Source organism: Zootoca vivipara, chromosome 3, assembly GCF_965207765.1.
Source record: "Zootoca vivipara chromosome 3, rZooViv2.hap1.1, whole genome shotgun sequence".
NCBI classification, from domain to species: domain Eukaryota; kingdom Metazoa; phylum Chordata; class Lepidosauria; order Squamata; family Lacertidae; genus Zootoca; species Zootoca vivipara.
The window spans coordinates 87,490,126-87,517,734 of record NC_142586.1 but is presented as its reverse complement, the minus strand read 5'-3'; the positions used below and the strand labels follow the sequence as shown (position 1 = coordinate 87,517,734).

Genomic DNA, 27,609 nt, shown 5'->3' with positions numbered 1-27,609 from the left:
TGCCTGCAAAAAATATATATGCTTGACTAGTCAGATACGGGCCTCCCCTTTTCTGAAAGATAGGGAGAAATGGGATGGTAAAGATTCAGAGGTGGACACCGTCAGCCTGTCTATCAGAGTACTTGCACGCAACATGCTTGATACTCACGGATGGAGCAAGATTCTCCATGTGCACTTGTGTTCGAATCCTGTTTGCTGGCCTCCCACGGGCATCTGGTTGGCCATTGTGAGAACAGGATGCTGGGCTAGATGGGCCGTGGGCCTGATCCAGCAGGGCTGCTATTTTATGCTTACCTGCTCAACTGGGGGATGTTACCATCAACCTGACCATCATCTTAGCCTATTACACTGGCAAACTAAGGACAGTAATGCAAGCTTTTCTATAGGGAAGGCACACAATACAGTATATGGTGGTCCTGCCTGCAGTGTCAAAGTCTAGGGGCTCTAACAGTTCATCAGCTCTTCATGCTAGTAGGAAAAAACGATTGTCAATGCCCCAACCAATAATACTGATTCTGTCTGAGGAAATGACCACACAACACCAATCCTGCCAAGGACCCCAATGTACAGAGCACTCTCCTGCACAAGCTCAGTTCATTCAGCAAGGCAACTGGCTAGGTCTGGGCCTGTGTGCCTGCCTGCACGTATCTTAGCAAGAGTGGTAAAAATAAGTCTGGAAAAAGAATGATGCTTCTAATAATATGACAGTTTTGTAAGGGGCAAAGTAATGAATTTCTGTTTGTGTTTTTCAGTAAATATATTGTTTAAAGAGGAGTCCTGACTCCACTATAACTTTTTCCCAAGCATCTCTGCCCTGTGTTTTGACATTTCAACTTCAGTACCCATGGCAACATTCAACAGCCAAAATAAATATGCCCATGCTTTCAAGAGCTTTTCAGTAAAAACCAGCAATTGACTATCAAGACCAAAAAATGTGAGTCACCTCAAAACAACAGGTCAAAATATGTAACTCTGGGAATAAAAAACAGAGCTGAAGAAAATGAGTCCTCATACAGAGCAGACACAAGGCAACTACTGGAAGCTGAGATAATAAGTTAATTATAATCAGTTTCAGTATAAATAACAAAACAACAACAACTAGAGATTCAGGATATGTGCAGAAAATATAGAGAATGCTCATGTAGGGAAGAAAAGATTTAAATCTGACATTTCAGAATTATGCCAATTAACAAGAGAGCAAACTCTCTATAGAGGACCACATACTGAGCATCTATACTGTATCAGCAAAACCATATCAAATTAACATGATTGTCCTCTAGGGGCCAGTGTTGTTTTATTGAAGTAAAGGCCACACCACTATTCCTCTGAATAAAACAACAATGGCCTTAAATCTGGGACATGTACCATTTTTCATCTGGCTACTCTACACTTAAGAAGAGACCATTCAACTTTAGTCATCTTCCGAAAGCAGAGTTCACAGCTCCTAATTCACAGTTTCAGATTGCAGGCACAAGGTATCCTCTGTGAAAAGTTCCTTTGGATCTGCAGTATGTGTAAATCACTCTGCTAACAACCCATGCAAGGAAATCTTTCAAGACTGACTACAGAGCTCACAGACAGGCAGGGAAGAAATTCAAAATTTCACACACTGAATTTCCACAGTAATCTGGGCATAGTGAACTTTTACAGCTGCAGCCACCTCCAAGAGAATGTAACACATCAACCAACCATCTTTTCGTTATCTCCCTACTATCGTAAGAGAAGATTGCAAAGCCTGTTGCACCCAGACAGAAAGTTGTATAAAACTCCCCCCCTGTACATTAACAACGCCCCCCCTCCCTTATCCTGCCACTAATGACAAGGGAGATGACCCCTAACTTCTTCATAATACAGTATTCGAAGACTAGTGGATGGCTTGTTTAAGTAAGGCTTCCTCAAACTCGGCCCTCCATATGTTTCTGGCCAACAACTCCCATGGTCCCTAGCTAGCAGGATCAGTGGTCAGGGATGATGGGAATTGTAGTCTCAAAACATCTGGAGGGCTGAGTTTGAGGAAGCCTGGTTTAAGGGGAGAGTTGCTCAGTGGCAGGGCATCTGCTTCGCAAGCAGAAGGCCTCACATCGAACTACAGGCATCTCTCGGTAGGGCTGGCAGGGAGCCTTGTCTGAAACCCTGGATGCTGCTGTGAGTCTGTGCTGACAGCACTGTAAAAAGCTACTTCATATGTTTGGATGTGTAACTATGAATGCTGCATTAACTTTATCTGTAGCTGCATCCTCTTTTCCCCATTGCTCCAATTTTCTGAATAGCGCAAAAATTCCATGCTGTAGCAAAGCACACATACACACACAAAAATGCAACCCCTTTTCTCTGGTTTTTTCATATGGAAGTTTTTAACAGATGTTTTCAAACCGTTGGCAAAACAAGTACATTCTTTCCTGCTATATATAAACCCTGTCCTGCAACCACAGAAAATAAAATTCTTCTGCAAGTTACTAGGACCACTGAGTTATGAGAACAAGTCCGTACTCATTTCTGAGTACCTGGGCAAAATTCTTTAAATTACATTCATTCTAAGAAAGCGCTAAGTGGGACTGGTTTGTTTTACTGTCACATACCACATATGTCACATTCAGATTGACCTGTGATGGCTAAAATGTCTTCATCGGGGCATATCATACCAAGTAAATACCAAGTAATTCAGTTTCTTTAAATAACATAATGGAATATAAGGCATTACTTCACTGCAGTGGTGTGCCAAACCACCAATTCCAGCGCACTGGTAATAGCACAGTCTGCAGAGCCAATTCGTTCCATGATTATATGGAAAGTAGAATGCTATTAAGAGCTCTGGTTCGGCATACACTGAGCCTATTGGGATCAGCTGTAAAAGTAGCATTTTCAACAATCCATCCCTAAACGAATCCAAATCTAGGACTGCTACCTTCCTTGCTTTATGGTTCCTCTTTACACAAATCTGTTCCTTGTGCTGTAAACAGTAGAAGAAAAGAGCAGGACAGGATAAAAGGACTTCTAGCCATGTCGCAAAGCATACTTCATGTCCTTTTTCTCCCTGCAATAAGGCAGGTCCAGTCGTTCATATGAGGCAAAGCAGTACCATGCAAGGTGTATTGGCAAAGTTACTTCAGATCTCTGCCAATGTCTCATTAGCTCTAAGCCCTTTAGTTACCTGTTGCAGCCCATGCATAATTTTGGATTTATCTTCCACTTTCTTAATATGACACCCTAACAGTTTTACTAAAGGACAACCTAAAAAAACCCTTTAGAATCAGTTTACAAAAAAAATGTCTTGGGCCATTACCGAGGAATCAAAAGTTAAATTTAGCTCGTTTTAAACTACTTTCATCAACAACACTAATAATAATAATAATAATAATAATAATAATAATAATAATAATAATAATTTATTATTTATACCTCACCCACCTGGCTGAGTTTCCCCAGCCACTCTGGGCGGCTTCCAGCCGAATATTAAAAATACAATACAGCATTAAACCTTTAAGAACTTCCCTAAACAGGGCTGCTTTCAGGGCTGTCTTTTAAAAGTAAGATAGTTGCTTATTGCCTTGACATCTGTTGGAAGGGCGTACCATAGGGCAGGTGCCACTACCGAGAAGGCCCTCTGCCTGGTTCTGTCATTTAACTATCCCCAAACTATCCCCAAACCAATGACTCTGATCAAGTGCAGGTTTTAACCTTTAAAGCCCTATACGGCCTAGGACCCTTGTACTTACGGGACCGCCTCTCCTGGTATGCCCCGCAGAGGACCTTATGGTCTGCAAATAATATCTTGGAGGCCCTGGGCCTCAAGAAGGTTAAACTGATCTCAACCAGGGCCTGGGCCTTTTCGGCTTTGGCCCCAGCCTGGTGGATCGCAGGAGACCAGGTGGATCGCAGGAGACCAGGGCCCTGCAGGACTTGGCATGCTTCCGCAGGGCCTGCAAGACGAAGCTGTTCTGCCTGGCCTTCGGTCAAGGCCCAGTTTTGACCCCCTCTATGGGACCCTGTAAGTTACCTCTTTGGCCCTTTTATCAGCTCATGTGATAGCTGGCCCTGATGAATACTTGAGGTTCCTGACCCCTATGGTTGTTATTTGTGGGCAGTCATTTAATTTTATCCTGATTCTAATTTTTAAGATGTATTTTAATCAATTGTTTGATTGTGTTTTAATGTATTTGATATTTGATGTTAGCTGCCCTGAGCCCAGTCTTGACCAGGGAGGGCGGGGTATAAATAAAAAACTTAACTATCCCCAAACTAGAGTGAAGCAGTGGAACCCCTGAACAAGTGATGACTGGACTAATAAACAAACTCAACCCTGAGATAACAGAGTTGTGGAGTAGGCCAGGTGACAAAGGACTGGGTATACACTCATTTTAAAGGAACAGGTTTGCAATTCAGAGGTGCTAACTGGACCCCATGCTGCACTTTCTTTTTCAGACAGTGCCTACTGGCCAGGGAACATCTTTCCCCCTTCTACACTTGGAAAGCCAACTGAGCGAGGCTGCACATAGATTTTTGAAGCAGGCAAGCCAAAGGACTTGCAAAGAACCTATTCTTGGGTAGTTGTGTTACAGACTGAATTGTTTCTGTGCTCGGTTGACGCTGCTAAACTTTTAAAGCTCCAAGACTTGGGTACTATATGCTCTCAATGCCCTCGATCGTCAAGAGGAGGCCCAGATTATCATCCCCTCCTTTCAATGGTCATGCTTGCAGCTATGTAAATCCTAGGCCTCTTCTTTAGTAAAAATCTGGACCTCAAACTCCCTGCACAAGGAGATGTACATTGCCAGTTCTATTCACTACCTTTTGGACAGAACAAGAGGCCTATTGTACTTACTTTTTTGTTATTTCAGATGCTTTTTTAAAAAGAGTTTTGTATTTAAAATGTTTGATGTGCTTAACTGGTTTTGTTAGCTGCTTTGAGAAACCTGTTACAGTATTAGATTAAGAAGCAGGAAACCAATAGAAATGTTATTATCTATAAATAGATAGTGCCTCTGAATAGTGGCTGCTGGAGATCAGAGGTGGGAAAGCACCATTGTGCTCTAGTTTTAGGCATCTGCTTGGCCACTGTGAAAACAGAATCCTTATGGTCTGATTCAGCAGCCACTTCTAGAGTTCTATTAATAAGATATTTAAGTTTATCCTCAAGATAGGAAAACAGGTTCAGTTTACATACAGAATTACAAAAGTTTGCTCTCTGAGAACAAACAACCATCTCAGGTGTGCTTCAGCATTCTTAGGTAATTCAGTCACCTAAATAAACCACTGTAGTTGCCCAGACCATCACAGGAGATGTCGTATCACCAATTTATGGAAAGGTGCCAGTTCTCTCATATCATCCTAGCGATCCAAATCTGAGTATATTTGAGAATGGCTAAGAGTTGAGTACACACACACACACAACCACACACACACACACAAGCTCTGGAAAGCAATTCCTCTACTTTTTGCTGTAAGCAAGCAGTGGATAAAAGCAATTCACACGGGGCAAGTGAGAATCTACTAGATGTAGCTCTAGCATTCTGTACACAGATTGCAACTGCCTCAGGTGAAAACTAATTTAACCCAGGACAAAAGCTGCAGAACTGTAAAGGGTCCACAAGCTCTGAACTATGAGATTGGTAGTAAAAAGAAAAGAAAAGTGTTGGAACCCAAACAGGAAAGATGTCTGGAAGCAGACGTGGAGGAGCAGCTGTGGCTTCAAGAGCAGTCCCCCTCGAGAATGTACTTGTTGTGAATTCCACTAATACCTGCAAGAAATCAAAACTTCAGCAGCAAAAGTTTAGCTGTGATTGATTATAGAGGTCATGCATTTATAAATAGAGACAGCTATGCTGAGGGAAAATATATATTAGTGTGGTTTTGAGACTGATGTAAACCACAGCAAATAAAGACCTAGTAAGGTTCAGTCATTTTACCGTTGCCAGTGCTTAATACAAAAAGGAAAGAGCAACACTCTTCTGAAGGTTATTAATTCAGATTCTTCCATAGTATTTTTACGGTTCATATAACAGTGGCATTTATAATATAACAGGTAATTCATTCATACGACAGCCTGCAATACAGATTAATCAAGGTTCTTGACAAATGAAATTAATTTCTGCAAAGTTAAAAAAGCAATTAAACTTCTCATGACATTTCCCCCCTTCGCCACTGACCTATTTTTGGAGCTAAATAATGTACTTATGCCTGAAGGGAATGCATTTCAGCCTGAGGAATGGAAAACTGCCATGAGCCAAAAATTTATTCACAGAAAAGTATGAGGCATTTAAGGTTGTCATCCATGCACAAGGGAAAAACAGTCTGCGAAGATGTAGGCATGATATTGAAGACTTCACCATAACAACCTGAAAATTAACTTTCCCCATGTTCTTAATCCTGTCAACTTTCAGACAGGTGTGAGTGATAGCAGATACCTTCAAGGGCAGCAAATGAATTTGCTGCAAAAAAAAACAAAGCAAAAAAAAAAAAAACCCCACACACAAGGAAGTGGAGGAATTTGTTATTGTAGCATCAATGTTATTTTTTTTCATTTTGATGCAAATAACAAAGCTGTTAAGGGGTTTTAATTTCAAATTGCACTAGTTTTTGCTGTTGTCATCTGTATGCAATTAGTACGTACCTCTAGTGAAAAGGCAATTCAAGAGGTCCACCATAAGAACAGGTGTCTTTTGACAACAACACTACAAAAGCTGCTGAAGTTTATTTGTTATAGTGCAGTAGAAAGAAATCTGTGATCATAGCCAAGCAGTCAGAAGATTCCTTTATTATGCATACATTTAACCTCTCAACAAAAATAATCTTCCGGGACTTTAAAAAAAAGCAAAAAGACCCACTGGCTGAACAAAATGACCTGAATATATGGTCTGCCAAGTAGTTGTCTGACTAGGCCCCATTCTCAGGCTGTGTCTGCATTTTAGATCAAATCCTATTTGGTGCTCACTTGCTCCCTCCAGCATTATAATAGCATCCTATTTATTATCCCTGTCAGGTTTTGCTCACAGATTTATTGCCAGAAAAATTAACCTTTCCATGTAAAATAAAAAAATTCCTTCAGTAGCACCTTAAAGACCAACTAAGTTTTTATTTTGGTATGAGCTTTCGTGTGCATGCACACTTCTTCAGATACAGTGAAATGGAAGTTTCCAGGCACTTATGTAGAGAAGGGGTGGGGAGGGGTGGGGATGGGGATGGGGGATCACTCAGAAGGGTGGTGGAAATGGGTGATTGACTGACTGATAGCTGTTGATGACCGCAAACGACTGCAAATGGTTTTGCATGAAAAAGCAAGGGTTGAGATGGCTGAAGATCGCTTATCATGTATAATGAGATAAGAACCCGATATCTCTGTTCAAACCAGGTCCCTCCATGGTTTTGAGCTTGGTGATAAGTTGCAATTCAGCAACTTCTCTTTCCAGTTTATTTCTGAAATTCTTTTGTAGTAAGACAGCTACTTTGAGATCTTGTATAGAATGTCCTGGGAGATTGAAGTGTTCTCCTACTGGTTTTTCTGTCTTCTGGTTCCTGATGTCAGATTTATGTCCATTTATCCTTTGGCGTAGGGTTTGGCCTGTTTGTCCAATATAGAGAGCTGAAGGGCACTGTTGGCATTTGATGGCATACACAATGTTAGAGGATGAGCAATTAAATAGTCCTGAGATGGTATGTTGGATGTTGTTGGGGCCAGTAATGGTGTTGTCTGGGTGTATGTGGCAGCAAAGTTGGCATCTGGGTTTATTGCAGGCTCTGGTACCAGTGTCCATGTTAAGTCTGGTGGTTGTATTATTGTGGGTGAGGAGTTGTTTAAGATTGGGTGGCTGTCTGTAGGCAATGAAAGGTCTTCCTCCCAGAGCTTGAGAAAGGGAGCGGTCATTGTCCAGGAGAGGCTGTAGATCTCTGATGATGCGTTGTACTGTTTTAGCTTGGGAGCTGTATGTGATGACTAGTGGTGTTCTGTTATTTTCTTTTTTGGGTCTGTCTTGCAGCAGGTTCTCTCTAGGTATCTGTCTGGCTCTGTTGATCTGTTGTTTAACTTCATCAGGTGGATATTTTAGTTCTAAAAAGGTTTGCTGTAGATCTCTTAGGTGAGATTCTCTGTCTGTAGAGTTGGAACAGATGCGGTTGTAACGTAAGGCCTGGCTGTATACGATGGATTGTTTGGTATGTTTGGGATGGTAGCTAGAAGCATGTAGATATGTTTGTCGGTCAGTTGGTTTTCTGTATAAGGTGGTGTCTATACGTCCATCCTGTATTTTTATAGTAGTGTCCAAAAAATGTATTTCTTGCATAGATTGGTTCATTGTTAGGTTGATGGTGGGGTGAAAGTCATTGAATGTCTGGTGGAAGGTTTCCAGGGTCTGTTGTCCATGTGTCCAGATAATAAAAATATCGTCAATGTATCGCAGGTACAGGAGAGGTTTGAGTGGGTAGGAGTTAAGGAAACGTTGTTCTAAATCTGCCATGAAGATGTTGGCATACTGTGGGGCCATGCGGGTGCCCATGGCTGTGCCGCTGATCTGGAGGAACAGGTCATCACCAAATTTGAAGTGGTTGTGGGTAAGGACAAAGTGGCAGAGTTTGGTAGCAAAGTCCGCTGTGGTTTTATCTGAAATGGTGTTCCTTATGGCTTGTAAACCATCATTGTGTGGGATGTTGGTATATAGAGATTCCACATCCATAGTGGCTAGTATAGTATTGTTAGGAAGATTGTTCAAATATTGTATTTTCCTCAGAAAATCTGTGGTGTCACGTACGTAGCTGGGAGCACTGATAGCATATGGTTTCAGAACAGAGTCCATATAGCCGGAAACACCCACTGTAATGGTGCCAATACCTGAGATGATGGGGCGTCCTGGGTTTCCTGGTTTGTGTATTTTGGGTAGAAGATAGAAAGTTCCTGGCCGAGGTTCCGCTGGTGTGTTTGTGAGGATCTGTTCTTGGATGTGTAGGGGTAGCTCCTTAATAATCTTGTTCAGTTCTTTTTTGTATGCTTGTGTGGGGTCTGAGTCCAATTTCATGTAAAAGGCAGTATTGGAAAGTTGTCTGTGGGCCTCCTGGATGTAATCAGTTTTGTTCATGATGACGACAGCTCCACCCTTGTCTGCCTCTTTAATTATAATGTCTGGGTTGTTCCTGAGATTTTCTATGGCTCTCCTTTCAGCATGGTTTAGATTTTGTTGTAAGCGATGGTGTTTTCTGGTCACATCCGTTTGGATTCTGTGGCGGAAGCATTCGATGTACAGATCTAGTGTGGTATTGCGTCCATCAGGAGGGGTCCATGTGGAGTCCCTTTTTGTGTAACTTCTTTTCGGTGGTAGTTGGTGGTCAATGTTCTGTTCATTGATGCGTTTGGAGGGTGATGGTTGTTCCCCAGTAAGTTGAGAGGTGTTGTGTTGTGGGGATGTAGTTTGTTCTACTTTGTCTTGTTCTTGTGTGTGATGAAAATACTCCTTCAGGCGTAAACGGCGGAAAAATGCTTCCAGGTCCCCGCAGAACTGAATCATGTGTTGGGATTTGGCAGGGCAGAATGATAGTCCCCGTGAAAGGACGGATTCCTCAGCTGGGCTGAGTGTTTGCTGTGAAAGATTGACAATGTTGTTGATCTTGTTTTGATTGGTGGCCTGTAGGTTGGAAAGGTTGCAGAGTTTTTTATTTTTCTGGTTCTTCAGTAACTCCAGTTGAGAGTGGTAAATGGTTTGTTTTTCCTTGTGGAACTTCTGCCAGGCCGGGTGATTCCTGATGGAGTTCTCCAGTGCAGAGAGTTCCTCCTTTATTAACTTCTGTTTGGAATACAGAACGCCGATAAGATGTTTCAGCAGTTTCTTAGATAAAGTGTGGCATAGTTTTCTGGCATATTCTGTGGGATAAGTTGATTGAAGAGGGTTCTTAATTCTAAGACCCTTAGGTACAATGTCCAGGTTTTTGCATTTAGATAGAAAGAGGATGTCAGTTTGTACCTGGGCAAGTTTCTTGGTGAGGTTGATGGACTTCCATTTCATGCGGCTCAATGTGGTGCCTTCCTGTAACCAGAACCTTTCCATGTGTTATGTAGGCTGGAATCACTTCAAAAAAAAGTAGTGCCATGAATGACAAATGCGTCATTTCATCATGAAGATGCTAGGACTGAATTTCACACCAGATAGAATGAAATAGTAAGACAGGGGACACAAGAACACTGATATACTCCTCCCTGATATTTGCATCGGAGAACATACAAAGATCAGCTTTTCAGTGCCTGACTGTTGAAATTTCTTTCCTTTTACTTTTTCTGAAAAACCACAAGAGTGGGCTAACTGAAAGTGGGCTAACTGAAACTCTTGCAATGTTCAGTGCAACAAAACACCATAATTGTAGTAGTAGTAGTAGTAGTTATGATTATTATGATTATAGTATGTATTAATATCCCACATTTTCCCCTGACAATGGAAACACAATGTCATTCTAACCCTGAGTCTGGCATACTGTTAAAGCAGACGATACATTGATCCACTGAGCTTTAACAGTTGATACAAAACAAGTTAGATGACTGCTGACAAACTCATGTATTTGCAAACCCCACATGGAAAAGCAGCTGCTTCAGTGCTATTTTGAGTAGAAAAACTGCCCCAAGGGAGAGCATTAAGCTTCCCCTTCACCCTTCAAAATCACAGTGCTCTAAGGTTGTTTTTCATTAATAGTAATTCTTGAAGTTGGGACCTCATTACAAACATTTTCATGCAATATATAGTTTGCCCCAAGGCCAACCTCATCTAAGTGCTTCCCAATACCAGCATACAAAATTCACTGTATAGAATGGAAGCAATTTAATTTGCTATAATACCTATGCCTTCATTCATCAAATTATTTCATTTTTAAATACACTAGAAATGTGGCCAATACTCAGAATATGTAACAAATTTTCTTCTTCTTTGGACTGTAGAATCCATTTTAAAAAATCTCTCTTTTTTGGGGAGAAACCTTCTCAAAGCAATTGGTTCTCAGCTACATTCCTCCCCAAATGTTATTTATTTTGAGATGACAAGAAAAGAAAAGCATATCCAAAGATCCATTACCGTCTCTTAGTCGTTCCACTATAAAAGTGAAGCCTGTAGTTCTTGGATGCAAGACATACTCGTATTTCTGAAGTCCATTCTTTTCAGCAAATTCATTACTGCGGGCTTTGGTGTAGTCTATAAAGAGCATGAAAAACATTGACTAAAATCAGTGTAGTGACTAAGCTTTAGAACATTTTAGCATCATAGAGCACATCAGTGGAGCAAGGGATAAAGGAGATTATAAGAGATTAATAACACCAGGAAATGATTCTTGTTTTGCTTTCTTACATAAACATGTATCCCCCCCCCCCGTGTTCAGTTCTTATTATGCAGAGAGTCAGGGAAAGTTGGCTGATGCCAAGCTTTGAGTCAAAGCTAGCCCCAAGCACCTCCATGAGCTGTAGGACTCAGCCTCAAATAACAGAACTCAGGGCAAATCTGAAGGCTTTTGCAGAATGATGCCCTAGGAACTAGAGGCAAACATTCTGTCAATTTGACATTATTTCAGTTCTCCCGTGGAGGGAGGGGCAAACAGGTAGAAAAACAGGAAGGTGTGGATAAAGAGTCAGACAAAAACACACACAAAAAGTGTAACCTTAGCCAGCAGCTTCCATTTCCCAAGAGACACTGGTTGCTCCAGATGGCTTCATCAATAGTCAATCAGGCTGCAACTGGTCACCAATCAGGTGGGGCTAAGGCATTAGAACCAACAAGATCAGGAAAAAAAAATCCTTCTCAGGCACCAAGATTTGACAGTATGCCAGTTTGAGCTGCTAGCAGATGGGCAATATTAGGGGTATTTAGCATGCCTGGCAGCCAGAGGTAACAGCATTAGGAGAAAGATCAGGTACCACACACTATATCTTTGAAAACTGGTGCACACAGGAAGTCTTCACTTTCTTGCCACATGAAGCTCCACCAGGTTCTTCCTAGGTCTAACCATATATTTTGTGTGTGTGCGCGTCGGGGGGGGGGTTAGAAATCTCCGACATCCCTAACCATATTTGATACCCTTTTGGACACATCACGCTACCTTCCTTTTTCCAGAGAGTACAGAGGTCATATGATGCAGGGATTCCTTTGCACTCGATCCAGAAGTTGCAGTTAGTGCAGAATGTTGCAGCATGGCTGCTGGCAGGAGTGAGGCCTTGTCAGTAAATGACACCTGTGCCCAGAGATCTGCATGGGTTGCCGATTTGCTACCGGGCCAAGTTCAATAAATTACTACAAGTTACAGCCGTTAACATCTTGGGGCTATTTTACCTGCAAGATCACCATACCCCATATTTGACCACTTTGATTCACAGAACTGGCGCTGTTACAGTTACCACATGATACCTGTTCTGCATTTGTAAGAAATAAATATTTTGGTGTGGCAGTGCCTCCAATCGGGAACTTCCTGCCTATTTACTTCAGGCAAGCACCATCTCTGTACGCTTTTCAATCCCTGCTAAAAACACTCTTCTTACCCAAGCTTACGCAGACATGTAATATGCAGATATATATTTGAACCTTTTTAGTTTATTGTTGATTTTATGTTTTGAATGATTTACAGAGTTGTTTTATGATTTTTTACTGATAAGTTTATTGTTTTATTCTCTTTGTAAACGCTTTTGAGTTGTTGTTTTTTAACATTCAAGTGTTGTATACAGTTTATGAAATAGTAATAAAATAAATAATGAATATTTTTATTAGCCCATAAAAATACTTGGTTCTGCTGAAATAATGGTATAAAAGAAAAAGAAAATGTACAAAATAATTAAAATCTGGGAGGAGAGTACTGAAATGCTTTTGCATCTTTAATGTTTCAAATGTACTGAGTTTAAACTTCACAGAAATATATAGTGGTGACAAAAAATCCTGACATTCCGGGGGCAAGGGGATAGTGTGAAACTTCATAATAAAAACAACCTGACCAGAATATGATATTCTTTGTCATTCGAAAGTATTCTGTCTGTGCTGTCTTTCTTACAGGAACACATTTCAGTTTACTTCCTGTGTAAACCTAGCTGCTATATGAAAGAGCAAACATTTGCATTTGGTTTATTATTCATTCTATTTATGATGGAGCGCACAGAAGAAGAAAGGCCACTTGTTACCTGCTGTCACACAGCACTACTTTGCCTGGCAACACAATCTAAGAATAATCAAACTTTGTGACTCTCAGACACATAAGAGAAAAAAATGTCTTTAAGTACCTAGCAACCTGACCAACTTCTGGAACTATTTCACAGCTTGATTAATTCTGGGACATCAGGACCCCCCACTTGGTATATAAACAACTATTTCAGTGCTAGAATAGGACGCATAGAGAGAAATACTTGCAGCGAAAAAATTATTCCTATATTGCCACCCCAAACTCAGTATGTAGATGATTGCACTTCTCATCTTTCTTTTCAGGTCTTACTCTCTTCTGTTATCTTTCCTCTTGTTGCTTTTATTTAATTTATCACCAAGTAATGCCATTTCTTCTGGCAAAAGTGTGTCTTCTCTATCCAATTTCTCATATTGAACTACTGTTAAATTCCTCCCTTTCCCCTGTCAATCTCTTCTATCCAGAACTCTGCTGACAAATAATTTCTTTCTAGTTGTGCGGACCATGCCAATCTTGATGCTACCCATTTTCATTCACACTAACGCAAACTCTGTGACCTGATTTTTAAAATGCACCAGGTATATCCCCAAGACTTTTGCTCTTCTAATTTTGCCCTCAGTTCCTTGGAATACGCTCTGCTCTCTCAAGCATGTCTGCCCCTTCTTTCCTGCTGCCATTCTTTTATTATCCTCTCCCATCCCTCCAGCTTGTGCTCCCTTCCCTACTGTCAAACTTACTGTAAGTTCTTTGGGGCAGCATGTTGTTAATTTTGCTTATATTTCTTTGCCATGTTCACTGACAATACTACAATACTAAATCCTCAAAGGAATGAATGTGAGTATACTGGGACATCTCTAGATCAGGGGTTCCCAACAAAATTTTCTCGAGGACCCCTCATCGAGCCACTATTGTGACAAGGACCCCCATTAATTCCTAATCCTAAATCTAATTCCTAATTCCTAATCTGATTTTTCCAGTAAGCTTAACACTGATCTTGGAAGGGTTAGGTTCAAGGGACGCCGACGATTTAGGTTCAATGGACACTGTCAAGATCGGTTCGAGAGTCACTGACTTACTTGCTTGAACATCAAATGCATTATCTTCCTCTTCATCTGTAGGCCTTTGTCGTTTTAACGAACCACTTTTTAACCAACGGTCCATTTTTAGCTAAGCGAACTGTAGTTTCCGCGAAAAACAACGCTTTGTTTACAAACACTACTGTTTTGCAAAGAGGCAGCGCGCACCAGGGAGGAGGGAGGGGAATGGAGAAGACAGGATACCTGTGTAGTAGCACACAAATGAAGCCGACGCGCGCAAAGCATCTTGGGGAGGTGAGCGTTAGTAGAATGCGCGCACTGCCTCTTTGCAAAACAGTAGTGTTTGTAAAGTGCCACCTAACTGCATACAGCAGAACTACTGCCTCTATCTAATTCTAGTTTTGCGCTAGACTCTGCTCATGCAGGAAGCGGCCAAAACAAAAAATCTGTTATCATACGAAATATATTTAATATATTTTTTATTCTAATAGCATCTTGCGGACCCCTCTGGCATAGCTCGCGGACCCCTGGGGGTCCCCGGACCACCTGTTGGGAACCACTGCTCTAGATGAACAGGAGTATACTGGGACATCTCTGTGGTAGATTGACAAGAATTTCTTTATTTCCTGTTGTTTAACAATAGTAAAAAAGTAACTTTTCCTAAATAAGGCTGCTAAAACTGAATTGTAACTTTTCTGCTGCTGACCACATTCGTAGACACCACATTCTTTAATTTCATACTATACTATATTATTATTATTATTATTATTATTATTATTATTATTATTATTACAGCTAACTCTGGCTGGTAGATCTAGGAGTTCTAATGAAAAACAAAGCTGTAAGTCTGTTCACCCCTTAAGAAAATATTATTCATTATTTATTACATTTCTAAACCGCCTTTGATCCGAGGATCAAAGGCCAGTTTACAATATAAAAACACAAAAATGCAAAACATAATAAAATATAAAACAATACCCACGTATTCTCTCCCTCTCTCACACACACACATACACACGGAGAGGGGGAGAGAGAGAGAGAGAGCTTAAAAGTCCAGGCAGAATTTCTGAAAATCGGCAGCCCATGTCAGCTCAATTTTTTTGCCAAAAAACCCCCAAAAAACCTCAACAACATTTCTGCCCAGATTTTCACTTTTTGAAATATGGCAACCCTAGTTTAGCTAAAGGGCTGAGAGTACAGGAATGTTTTTGCCTGGAGCCTAAATATATGTGAAGAAGGCACCAAACAAGCCACCTTGGAGAAAGCATTCCACAATTTTGAATTTAATGTAGTAATGTTCAGATTGTATAAATGTGACTCGGAAGCATTCAGCACTTCAAAGACATTTATAAAATGCATTCCAAAAGTGCACTTTTGAGCCACAGACCAGCAACAGGAAGCAGTGGCTATACCCAAAGCAATGGCATTTTTTCCCTTTTTGAAGGCCACTCCACATGGGGAAAGTGACAAAAAATCACTTTTATTTGATTTACATAAGAAGAAAGTGCAGAGACAGTATGATACAGCATCAAAATGATCAGTGAACCTCCACACTTGTGCATTTGTGCTAAACCATGGCTTGGCCTTCATGTGACATGCAAACCAGGCCAATGTCTCATTATAGACACATTGGAAGCACTGGGCTGGATATATAGCAGAGATAAGCATTTGTGGGATTCCCTGCTCTCCACTGGGAGACTGTTGTTTCAAGGCAACTTACACATAAGATCATTAAAAACAGTTAATCCACTTAAGGAAACTTTGGATGTCACTTCATAACCCAGTCGGGGTTGGGGGCTGCCATACCCATCCAACATCCAGGTCGTAGAACCGCCAACCGTACTGGTTCACACCTTAGAAATTTCTCAAATTTCTGCTACTCCCGATCAATGTGGGCTGGGTGGCTATACTATCAAATACAGTAGTAGTAAGGATGATCCACAGTTGATCTGTGCCCTATGCCACACCCAAAAAGGTTGTGGCCGTTTTGAACCCACTTCAGACTATGTGCAGTATTTGCTCTCACGCTCCTTACCCTATGGGTACTAGCAACACTTGTAAAAGTCTCATAAAGCATAACTTTTCAAGATAAAACACCACTGAACATGTGGCAGGTCAAACTTGCATTTTAAATTGTAACATTTTAAATGACATAATTGTGACACAATTTTTTTCTACCCTGAGAAGACTGGTGGGGAGAGAACTGAATTAAAGTACCTGTCAGATCTGTTCCTTCGGGAAAGATGAGAAGCTGCAGTGGTTCGTTAATGTCACAGAAGTAATCCAGCATATTTTCAAAATGATTTTTGTCTTCTTCCCATCTTCTATGAATAAAAATGAAGGCAGCAACCTGCATGGCCCAGCCTAGAACAATTTTGAAGAGTCTTTTAAATACTGTGGTGGAAATTTCTTGCTTGTGCCTATCCATAACTTAAGTTCTCAAATTATCAAACATAAATTTTGTAACACTGTGTTAAAAAGGATTAGAGAAAGTTTAGGATTTAGAAAACGATTAATAAATCAATTATACTTGAAGAACAGGGCATATGCCGTAGTGAACAATGGTGTAACAGAACAAATAACACTAGTTCGAGATAGAAGACAAGGATGAAATTATCACAAAAGCTACAGCTTTGATCTTATTTTTAAAAAAATTGCAATAGCATCCCTCTGCAATTCTACTTTATGTCCATGGACACTAGCATCTTTCATCACCAGCCATCTCTGGAAAAGCGAGTGCTTCCTTGTTTGATCCTTTCTCTACAGCCAGGATCCAACAAAAACGACATGAATGAATGGAGGAAGACTTGCATGCAGATAAGGTTCAGTTTAATCATCAGTAAGGACTGTTGCAGCAAAACAAAACCTCAGTTGAATATGCATCTATTATTTCTTTGAACTCTGCTATGCAGTATCGCCTCTAATCCAGATGCTCGTCTCATCACTTGACATGCAACCTCAAGTCTGCCTACTTATTCTCAGTCTATAAGGCTGTTGGCATCCATCTGCTTCAGGAGACAATGGAATGTGTCTCTGAGGGTGAAGTCATTACTGGCACCAAAGTGACCTCCCGGGGTACAAGCCTGGGCTGTGTGCATGGAGGTCCTGGGCTGCCCAGACGACAAGACCCCACTCTCTAGTTAATCAGGTAGTACATTAGCTCCTTGCCCCTCTATATTAAGATGTTTCTGAAGCTTGAAATGGAAGGTATGGACATTTCATGTGAATCGGAACATATTATTTCTTCCTCCCACCCCTATTTTGTATAAACAAAATTTTTATACTAAATGATTTGCTTACTTGAGTCATCTGGCACATTTGCTTAGCAGGCAAAAATATGCAAATTAGTTGATTTTAGTGATTTTAACACACTGGCCTGAATTGAGTTTACCTGTGGGAGATGAGGTGAACACTTTTTTAACTGAACTTTTGGCCTTTGTGTTTTGATCCCTTCAAATTATTATTCCAAGCCATCGCTTTTCACAAAATGTTCCCATACAACACAGACCTTTATGAGACCAGACTTATTTAAAGCATAAAAAGCAGGATTACAAGCTATTACAAGTCATTTTATTCCCCTTTCCCAGCACGAATTTAGAGCAGGGTTAATGCTCAAACTTCCAAAATAATAAGAATAATAATAATAAATCTGGCATGCATCTTTCTGGTGTAAACAATTCTACAAGAGTGATAACACTACAAAGAACACTTTCCAACATATGCTCCCGAAGCTACCTCATAATATAAATAACTCTAAAGTAATTAAGTCTGACAGCCCTTGATGAAATTGCTGGAAGATATCACATGTCACTGTTGCTCAGACTCTCACTTAAAGAGTCCATTGCCTCCAGTCCACAAAGCAAACCACAAGCTATTTATACAGCACTTAGATAATGGAAGGCCTATGCTTAACAGAAACCTTTGACCCTACTCAAATACTATCTTTCAAAAGAAAGAGGTGGCCTCCCTGTGGAGGAGCTGTGGACTTGACCCTTTCCACAATTTTATTACTGTATTATGCAAGGACCAAGGTCTAACCATACAATTTTCTGATGCAGCTAATGCCATGCCATGGTATTTCCACATGTGTGGTACACCAAAAACCCAATTCAAAAATAACCTGCCAACGTCACTACATGATAATTTTATTATCTTAATTTTTTTTCAAGGGAAGCAGCCATCAGGGAATAGCAAACACTGAAAGGTTTCTGGAAAAGTTATCCCACCATAGCCTTCCACCTCGAACAACTCCTGGATTCTCCTGAATCTCTCAGCAGGTTTTGATGCCATCAGCCATGGTACCCTCTCTGTGGTTGGGAGATGGAGGCATAATATTATAATGATTCCACTGCAACCTTCAGGGCTGCTTCCAGCGTGTAGCACTGGGTGACTTCTGTTCAGCCCTTTGGCAATTGTGCTGTGGGGTTTGACAAAGTTCCATCTGGTCCCTGGTGCTATCTAGCATCTATATGAAGTTGAGTGGGGTTACCACAGGATCGGGGGCTCAGTGTCATTAATGACACCCAGGTGTGTTTCTCCATACCATCTAAACCAGGTGAAACTGCTATGGTGGTAGTCCAGTGTCTGGAGGCAGCAGTGGGATGCATGAGGGGCAATAAACTGAGGTTGAATCTTGACAAGATGGTGGTGCTGTTGGTAAGTGATTCCCAGAGTTGCATTCATCCATAAGCAGCAGGTTCAGAGTCTGGGGATACTCCTAAATCCAGTGCTATCACCACTTGAGGCTCAGGTGAATTTGGTGGTGAAAAGTACCCATCAGCTGTGGCCATTCCTGCACTGGCCACAGTGGGACATGCTCTGGTAACCTCGCGTTTCACTTGCACAGAAAGGAGCTGTGACCCACAAACCCTAATACTGTATAACCTCCCACTTTGCTGTGGAAAGAACACCAGGAGAGGAAGAGAGAGAGTGGCAGGCAAAGACCAACTTAAGAGCTTGCTCAATCTGGATCTTCCCATTCCTCATACAGAGTCATCTAGCATCAATTGCCAACTGAGAAGGATACTGATAAAATGTTACATTTTAATGTTATTGTGATGTTGTTAATGTATTTTTGGAAGGATTTATATCCCCAAACATAGGATTTAATAGCTGATTGACTGACTGACTGACTGACTGATTGAACGAATGAATGAATGAATGAATGAATGAAAATGAACTCTCCGTGTGCAGTTTCAGAGGTGCAATGGTACCTCTGTTTCCTCTCTTTCCCTGTCACCCCCAAAATCTTCTCTGAAGAAATCCCCAAACCTTTGGAGCTGATTATAAGAATGTGAGAAGGGGGGCTGGAAAGGATAGGACATAAAAAGAAAGCTCCACTTGTATGCACAAGTGGAGGAAATCCACTGCAGCAGCATTGAATACAACTCCAGGATTTTGGCAAAACAAATTGAAGTTATCATCATCAAGCTGTCCTTGCTGATACTGTATTCGCTTATTACTTGCAGAAGCCCTAGTGGGTAATTTAAGTTTTAAGAATGGTAAGTAATTAAAAGAAAAAAAGGCAAATGTTCTCCAAGGTACTCTTTGTTCATTCTTACAGTTATACCAGTGGTAAGTGAACTGTACCATACCATACATTTCACAAGTTGGTGAATTGGTGAAAGAGTAAAGATGACCTAGCAATAAAGGGGTATGATTAAACTGATGAAAATTTTGTTTGAGAAGTGAAAGCTTGTTAGAGCATATACATTCAACAGAACAAAACTGAAGATTCGTATGCACAATGCAACCAGTACCTTAACAGTTTCTGATGGTATCAGCTGAGAAATCAAAGTAATAGTAGAATAGTCAGTGAAAGCAATAAATACAATCAGAACTTTTCTGAAAGGGCAAACTCTAAATAGAGGAGGGTGGCCAGTTAACTTAATTTTTACAAGTGTACACATAAAACAAAGTATATTTTTGTGAACCAGTGAAGTGAGCGGCTTTTGCTAAATGAACATCTTTGCTTGTGGGCTTCCCATAATAGGCGCCTGGGCTGGCCACTATGAGGAACAGAAGGCTGGACTAGATAGGTCTTTGGAGCTGATCCAGGAGGGCTACAGTTGTGTGCTTAGAAAGTTTCAACACAGGCTACATGCGTAGCCCCTTACAAAATTGGTATGTGTACCACACTATCTATTATCACCACACTAGGATATACTGTATATAAGATAAAGAGAATACAAACAATGCCTTGAGACTTCTCATGTTGATTGAGGCTGACAGTGCCATGGCTACATTTGAAGAGTTGCTGTTTATTTTCTGCCCCTTCTAAATGCAAAAGGAAAGCGCAGAACACTCCACAGGCCAGTTGCGACGTAATGAACTTGGCCTAATAAACCTTCGTTTATTATGGCACACATCAGCTTCAGAGATTCTATTGTGGTTTGTTTAAAAGGGAGAGGAGAGCTCCAAGCCCAGCGTGCATTGTTGGCTTTAAAGGTGATGGTTCCTTACAACTGAATGGGCTCTTTGTTATTTCCTTTCTGTCACATTTCATCAAAGAACACAGCTGTGAACAGCAGAATCTTCAGCACTGAGTAGGTAAGAATAAAAGTTCTTAGTAAGTTTTTAAACCAAGAATTAAAAGGATAGTGTTATAAATGACGACTACTCATGATAGCTATATGCTGCCTCCAGGTAGAGAGGGAGCATGCCCCAGAATAACAGTTGCTGGGGGGAAGAGGGAGAAGGCTACTGCCCAAAGGTCTTGCTTACAAGCTTCTCCAAAGGCACCATGGGAAACAGGATGCTAAAAAATAAGCAGCCTTTGGTCTGATCCAACAGAGCACTTCTTATGCCTCCTCTTTTCCAGGCTAAACATACCCAGCTCCTTCAACTGTTCCTCATACAGCTTGGTTTCCAGACCCTTGATCATCTTGGTTGCCCTCCTCTGCAAATGTTCTAGCTTGTCAATATCCTTCTTAAATTGTGGCACCCAGAACTAGACACTACTCCAGGTGGGTCTCACCAAGGCAGAATACAGCAGTACTATTACTTCCCTTGATAAGAACACTATACTTCTGTTGATGCAGCCTAGAAAAACATTAGCCTTTTTTGCTGCTGCATCACACTGTTGATTCATGTTAAGCTTCTGGTCCACCAAGAGACCTTCTCACATGTACTACTGGCAATCCATGTGTCCCTCACTGTATATTTGTGCAGCTGTTCTTCCTGCCGAAGTATAGAACCTATTGAAATTTATTTTGTTAGTCTGGGCCCTGTCTATTTGTATGCTGAAGGTCATCAAGCTGACCAACAAATCCACCTAACAGTTACCTCATCCAGACCACATTTTACCAGCTTCTCGGCAAGAATCATGGGAGACTTTGTCAAAAGCCTTACTGAAATCAAAATACACTATGTCCACAGCATTCCCTGATCCACCAAACTTGTATGTCTATCAGAAAAAGAAATGGGATTTGTCTTCTAAGAGTTTGACTACTGTGCATCAAAACAAGACAGCACAAACAAATATGCATCTAATTTGAAGAGAGTAATATTTTAAGACACATTTTGAAAACAAATTAATTTAGACTATGTGAGTTGGAAAGCAGTTTACATGCTTAACAGATAGAAAGTTTTACATTTAGATTTTGGATTTTTTTCTCTTTCTGCTTGGCTCCACAGATCCCTTAAGACAGCTAACAATAATGTCGAAAAATAATAAATACAACAATGAAACCCATCATTATAAAAACAGCAGAGCTAAAATCAAATATTCTGAACTACCGTATAAGGTAGCAAATATTACAACAACATATAAAGCTAAACGAAAAAGCAAGTTTTTATCATGTTGGGGACCTACCAAATCCTGGAATGCCTTTGAGGCTAGATTTGAGACATATTTTTTCAAGTCTGAGGTAGCTATATCTCAGCAGGCAGTTCCATAGGAACATCCAATCCATTCGCGTTCGGTGGTTCATGATAATGACACTTCTTTCTCCGGGGATGAATCCATCACCTGTTATAACCACTTTTGCACCAAATACAATCTCCAGTAAGGCCTAAGAGAAATAATTTGATTTTATCATAACTTTGAAAACATGCAAATATCTGAGCACAAATAATTTACAATGTTATAAATCAAGACATTATCTTGCACCAAAGGTTTATAGTAGCCAGTGCATGTCTCTGAGATGTACCAAGTTTTTAAAAATTATTTAGCAGAATGGTTTGGGGAAAGCATTTGAGGAGTAGCATACTATTCAACTGTACAGTACCAATGGGACTATTACAGAGCAACCACTGCAGGATAAAAAATGTGGACCTTGCATACTCATAGGAAGCAGTGTCAAATAACCACATGATTCAGAAGAACCATTATGGTTGTGGTGAAGGCAGCAGAAAATGGACACTTTAATTCAAGGCAGTCATATTTATCTCCCCAAACAATGAACACCTTCATCCTTCCATGCATGAAGCAAGATTTGCCTGTGCTGTGGGATCTCCTGCCTGATAGCATCTACCCTTTGGATAACTCCTTCTGGGAAGCCTCATACCACACCAATCTCTTTATGCCTTTTTCCGACACTGCTCTTTCTGTCCATAGACTGGTCAGGTTGTGGTTTGCTGCACGACAGAATCATTTAACTCAGCCGTGGGAAACCTTTTCGGCTCCATGGGCGGATCATGATACGCATCGCAGGACAACCCACCTGTCAATCACCTGACTTCCCTATTATGTCAGCTGCAGGGTGCTTCGTAGTCCCAAAGTCAGGACTTCAAAGCACCTTGCAAGGCCAGTGCCCCCCTCCATTTCAGCAGGAGTTTCCACACAGCCCCCTTTCTCAATCAGGAAGGTGCTGCATGGAATCCAGCCAAACCAAGCAGGATTTATCAGCCCACAAGCATGGAGGTCAAATCCTGCTGCTTCGGCTGTGCTGCTCCCCTGTTCCTTGCTTGGAACAGGAATGCAGCCAACATTTAACCATAGCTTCCCATCCATCAGATGATGTCATCAGTGGATGGGTGGAAGTGGCTTTGGGAAAGTGGCTTTGGGACAGGCCAATATTGGCTTGTAACTCAGAGGTTCCCTACCCCTGACATTATTTATCTGTATTGTTATAATTTGTATGAGTTATGACTTTTTTATATAAAAAGTTGCACATCAGCTTGAATTGTTTTTAGAAAAGACATTTTAAAATTACTATGCAAGTGAATAGTATTTACACTATTTGAACAGTTAAGGTTATCCAGCTTCAAATTATAGAGGAAATAACTTTCTTCCTGTCTAACTGATCACAGAGTTGCTTTGAGAATAAAGTAAAGTAACTATGGACATGCAATCCTGAGCCTTTCAGAGAAAGGTTGGGATACAAAGATGATGATTAAAAACAACCAATTGCAATGGCAGAAAAGGTGACGGAGGCACCCAGACCCACAATAGAATCAAAACACCAATTTTCCTCCCTGAACTACCCAAGGGGAAAAGTGAAGCCTTCTAACCCAAAATAAACCTTGACGTTTGGAATATAAAACAGCATTAGAATTAGAAAAGATGAAGGAACAAGGAAATAAGACAGACAATGTCTCATCTAATCAACAGAGATGTCACTTACCTCTGTGAAGGGCTTTTAGTTCCCTGTGTGAAATGAACTATATAAAGAGCATAAAGCATTAATGGATGACTCAGCTAACTGCAGTACTGGCATGTTATTATTGATCAAGGTTAAAAATGAACCATTATAAAAGCATAGCAAACTCTGCACTGCTATTCAGACTGACCATCTATCGAGGCGGGAGAGAGATAGTTTTGCTCATTAACACGTTTAACTATTAACTATTAACACACAGTGGTAGCTGGTGCCTCCAATAAGTGTGTGTACCGCAAGTGTTCCCCAGCTCAACTTCATCCATCAAAACCATTCCTACTTTCTCAACCTCACTTTTGCCCATGGAAGTCTTCCCTATCAGTAATAACTGGAGCCCCCATGTCCAGAAGCAGTATATCTCCAAAGAGGAAAACAGTGGATACTGTGGCCCTCATGCCCCCCACCTGTAAGCTAATTCTAAAGGCATCGTGGGGTCATCGTGGTACAACAGATGGACTAGGACTGAGGAGACACAGATTCAAATCCCCAGTCTGCCATTCTCTCTCAATCCAATCTACCCCAAAGGGTTGTTACACTAATAAATGAAGAGGGTGAAGAGCCACATACCCTGAGCTTCTTGCAATACATAAATGTAGTAAGATAGATGATAGATAGATAGATGATAGATAGATAGATAGATAGATAGATAGATAGATAGATAGATAGATAGATAGAGGTTGTGCATTGCTACAGGTAAGATTGCTGGACTCTATAGCTTAAATCTTAAAATAAGGCATCTTTAGGAATTTCACAAAAGGAGAGTTTTCCATCCCATGTGAAGCCACTTTTGTCCTCCAATGGTTGGATCACATGGGGTACAGGAAGTGGATCAGACAGGGTACAGGAGGCATTTTCGGGTGTCATCGGTCTATACGTAATACCTGTGTGGTGTTGTGATTAGAATGCTGCATTAGGGACTGAGCCATTCAGTCATGAAGCTCACTGGGTGGCCTTGGGCAATTCACTGCCTCTCAGCCTCATTAACCTCACACGGTTGTTGTGAGGATAAAATGACTCAAGTCAGAGCTGTTTGAGACTGGAACAGACTCCCACGAGAGGTGGTGGACTCTCCTTCCTTAGGGGCTTTTAAGCAGAGATTGGGTGGTCATGTGTGATCTAGTTGAGATTCCTGCATTGCAGTGGGTTGGACTAGATGACCATCAGGGTCCCTTCCAACTGTACAAATCAATGTTTCTATACCTAAAATTCTATACATTTACGCCACCTTGAGTTCTTTGGGGGAAAGGTGGGATATAAATGAGATCATCATCATCTTATGAAAAAAATGAGAACTAGAGAATTAGTCACTTCAGGGCTTATACATGACAAAGCAGACAAAGAAACATATACCATGGAACATATTTGTAAGTTCCACTACTTCTACTATCAGCCAATAGGTTGTTCCTTATTAAAAACAGGTTTTTATTATGCTATCAGCCTTGAACAAAAGAATGAACATTTTTGAATTTTACTTCTTATTTAGCCAGAATTTTTATTTCAGAGCTCTGCTCAGAGAAAACAAAGTGATTACTAGATGGTACAGATTATTTACGGATTCTAAATATATGTAAACCTCTAAATGCATAGCCTCTGTGAAGTATTATTAGATATTTGAAATCCATTTTAAGAAGGTAGGAATCATAGAATTGTACAGGAGGGAGGCACACCTGGTAGATTATCTAAAAATGCTGGCATTACGATAATTCAGGAAATGAATCAAATACATGATCAGAAGAAAACAGTTTGTTCCTGCATTGATTTATTTCCAAAGTCTCACCAAGTTCCCACTGAGTTCAATGGAGCTGGCTTCAAATTAATATTCTTTGGGCTGCAGTCTCAGGCCACAATTATAACTCCCCACTGTTGTTTTTTAAACACTGAACGGCAGTGTTCGTGTGTTCCTGTGAGACTACAGTTCATAAACATAGTGCTGGGGATGAGATGGCTGAACTAGAGCACTTCAGACCTAAATATACATTTTCTTCCATTCTGATTTCAGCGTTACGCTAAAATCCAAGTGGGACCTGCAACAAAATGTTGCAGTGTGAAGTGTTCCTGTTCAGGGTTCCAGCTGGCCAACCAGGATCTTCCAGGACACTCTGTTCCATTCCCTCTGGTTTTCCCTTCCTTCAACAGTCAGCCAGCATTTTGCATATTGTAAGATAGGCCTGCAACCATAATCAAGCTTCATTCACATTCATTCTCCCAGTGAAACTGCTTTGATGGCTACTCTGCCTTGTTACCTTACCCCTCAAGTAAGCTTACAAACAAAAATCATGACAATCAACAACAACAAAGTTGTTGTTAAGCCACAGTTAAAAAAGCAGAAAAACAACAAACCCATCACCATCAGTACAATGAAACCAACATACAGGTAACATTTAAGAGGTCTGGGGATTTTTGTAAAAAAATGTATTACTGGTCTGCTAACCACCTAAAGCTTACAAATTATTTTTAAAAGACTCTTCACTGTCACTACACTGATATATTAGGATTAATAGGTGGTGACTTTGCTAGGCTGAGGACACTATGTGCTAGAAAGAAGTGACCTGAGAGTTACAGCTATTAAGCATAGCAGTTCATCTCAAACCATTCTTACCAGGAAATCCTATCTTTTTTTCTCTCTCTCAAATAAATTACTATATTTTACATGGAAAAGAAGGGAAAAAACATGACCACTTGTTGATGAATAATTAAAGGTGGATCATTCAAAGAATGGAGAAACAAAGATACATTACAATAAAGCAGACTGCTGAATATTATAATTGAATTTTCCATTCCAGAACAGAACAAGGAGTACTGTTAACTTATCTGATAGCTGTTCTTCCTTAGCCCCTCTATAGTTTGTCATTTTGGCCATCTGCCAAAGTCTTTCCAGTCCAGACACCTCCCATCTCTGTCTCAAGTTTAGACACAGTTGTCCATCACCCTCTGCCATTAGCTCTGAAGCTTATCCTGACAGCACATAGAAGATTATGTCTGCAATCGTAGGTACACTTAGGATAATAAGGTCTACTGAACAGAGCAGGGTTGTGATGCATGGCTGCAATCCTATACCTGAAACTAAGTCCAATTATTGAATATAAAAAGTTTGGCATTTTAAGACTGGGTGGTTTGATCAGTTGGGACTTTTCATAAGACGTCAGATATAAGCAACTTACCACTGGAAGTGTAAGCCAAGTAGCCACAACGCGATCAGTGATCCAGCGATACCAAGATGGGGAGAAAAACATCAATGGCAGCAAGGGGCCAAGCATGAAAATGCTTCCGAAAAAACTTCCCAAGAATAGTGCAAGTACAAAATAAATCCCTTTCCATGACACCATGGCTCTGAAAAAGAGAAAGAAAAGTGTTTATGGAAACAGCTTCAATGTTGATGCCTTCCTGAATTGGTTCCTCTCCAAGCTTTTCAATTGAGGGTACTCAAAACTGCCTCCCTGAACTACAGGCACTTTGAGAACAAAAGGAAACTTTTTTGGTAAAATTTTAACTTGTTTAAGTTGCATCTCCTTTGTAACCTCACTGTACACTGCTTAGAAACTACGCTGCTAAGCTGTGTATAAATTATTGAATTAAAATAATTAAATAAAACAATTACTTCAAAAAGCAAAGGAACATGAAACGCTGAGGTGGGGGTGAGAATATGCGATTCTGAATGAGGCCATACCAGAGGCAAGGGGTTAAAGCCTGCTCCCTCCAGGTACCGGTCCAGCTCTGGCCCCCAAGTCAGCTTTTGAATAAATCATGTACGGCACTACCGGTAGCATAACATTTAGTTTGGCCTTCAGCCTAATGGGAATTCAAAATAGGGTGTCCAAGGGAGCATATCTCCCTGTCTGTGTTTACTCTAACATTTT

General features: G+C 40.7%; 1 protein-coding gene across 2 annotated transcripts in view; it reads right to left on the bottom strand.

Moving 5' to 3' along the window:
* The window catches only part of LCLAT1 (lysocardiolipin acyltransferase 1), an 86,664-nt gene that overhangs the window by 31,585 nt on the left and 27,470 nt on the right, over nucleotides 1-27,609 (bottom strand). For both annotated transcript variants that reach the window (XM_088666615.1, XM_035111484.3), the window contains 4 exons: nucleotides 26,914-27,082; nucleotides 21,967-22,165; nucleotides 16,371-16,517; nucleotides 11,040-11,156 (listed from right to left, as the gene is read on the bottom strand). In XM_088666615.1, coding sequence (XP_088522741.1) covers nucleotides 11,040-11,156; nucleotides 16,371-16,517; nucleotides 21,967-22,165; nucleotides 26,914-27,078 — 628 coding nt within the window. In that variant the 5' untranslated portion in view covers nucleotides 27,079-27,082. The remainder of the gene's footprint in view (nucleotides 1-11,039; nucleotides 11,157-16,370; nucleotides 16,518-21,966; nucleotides 22,166-26,913; nucleotides 27,083-27,609) is intronic.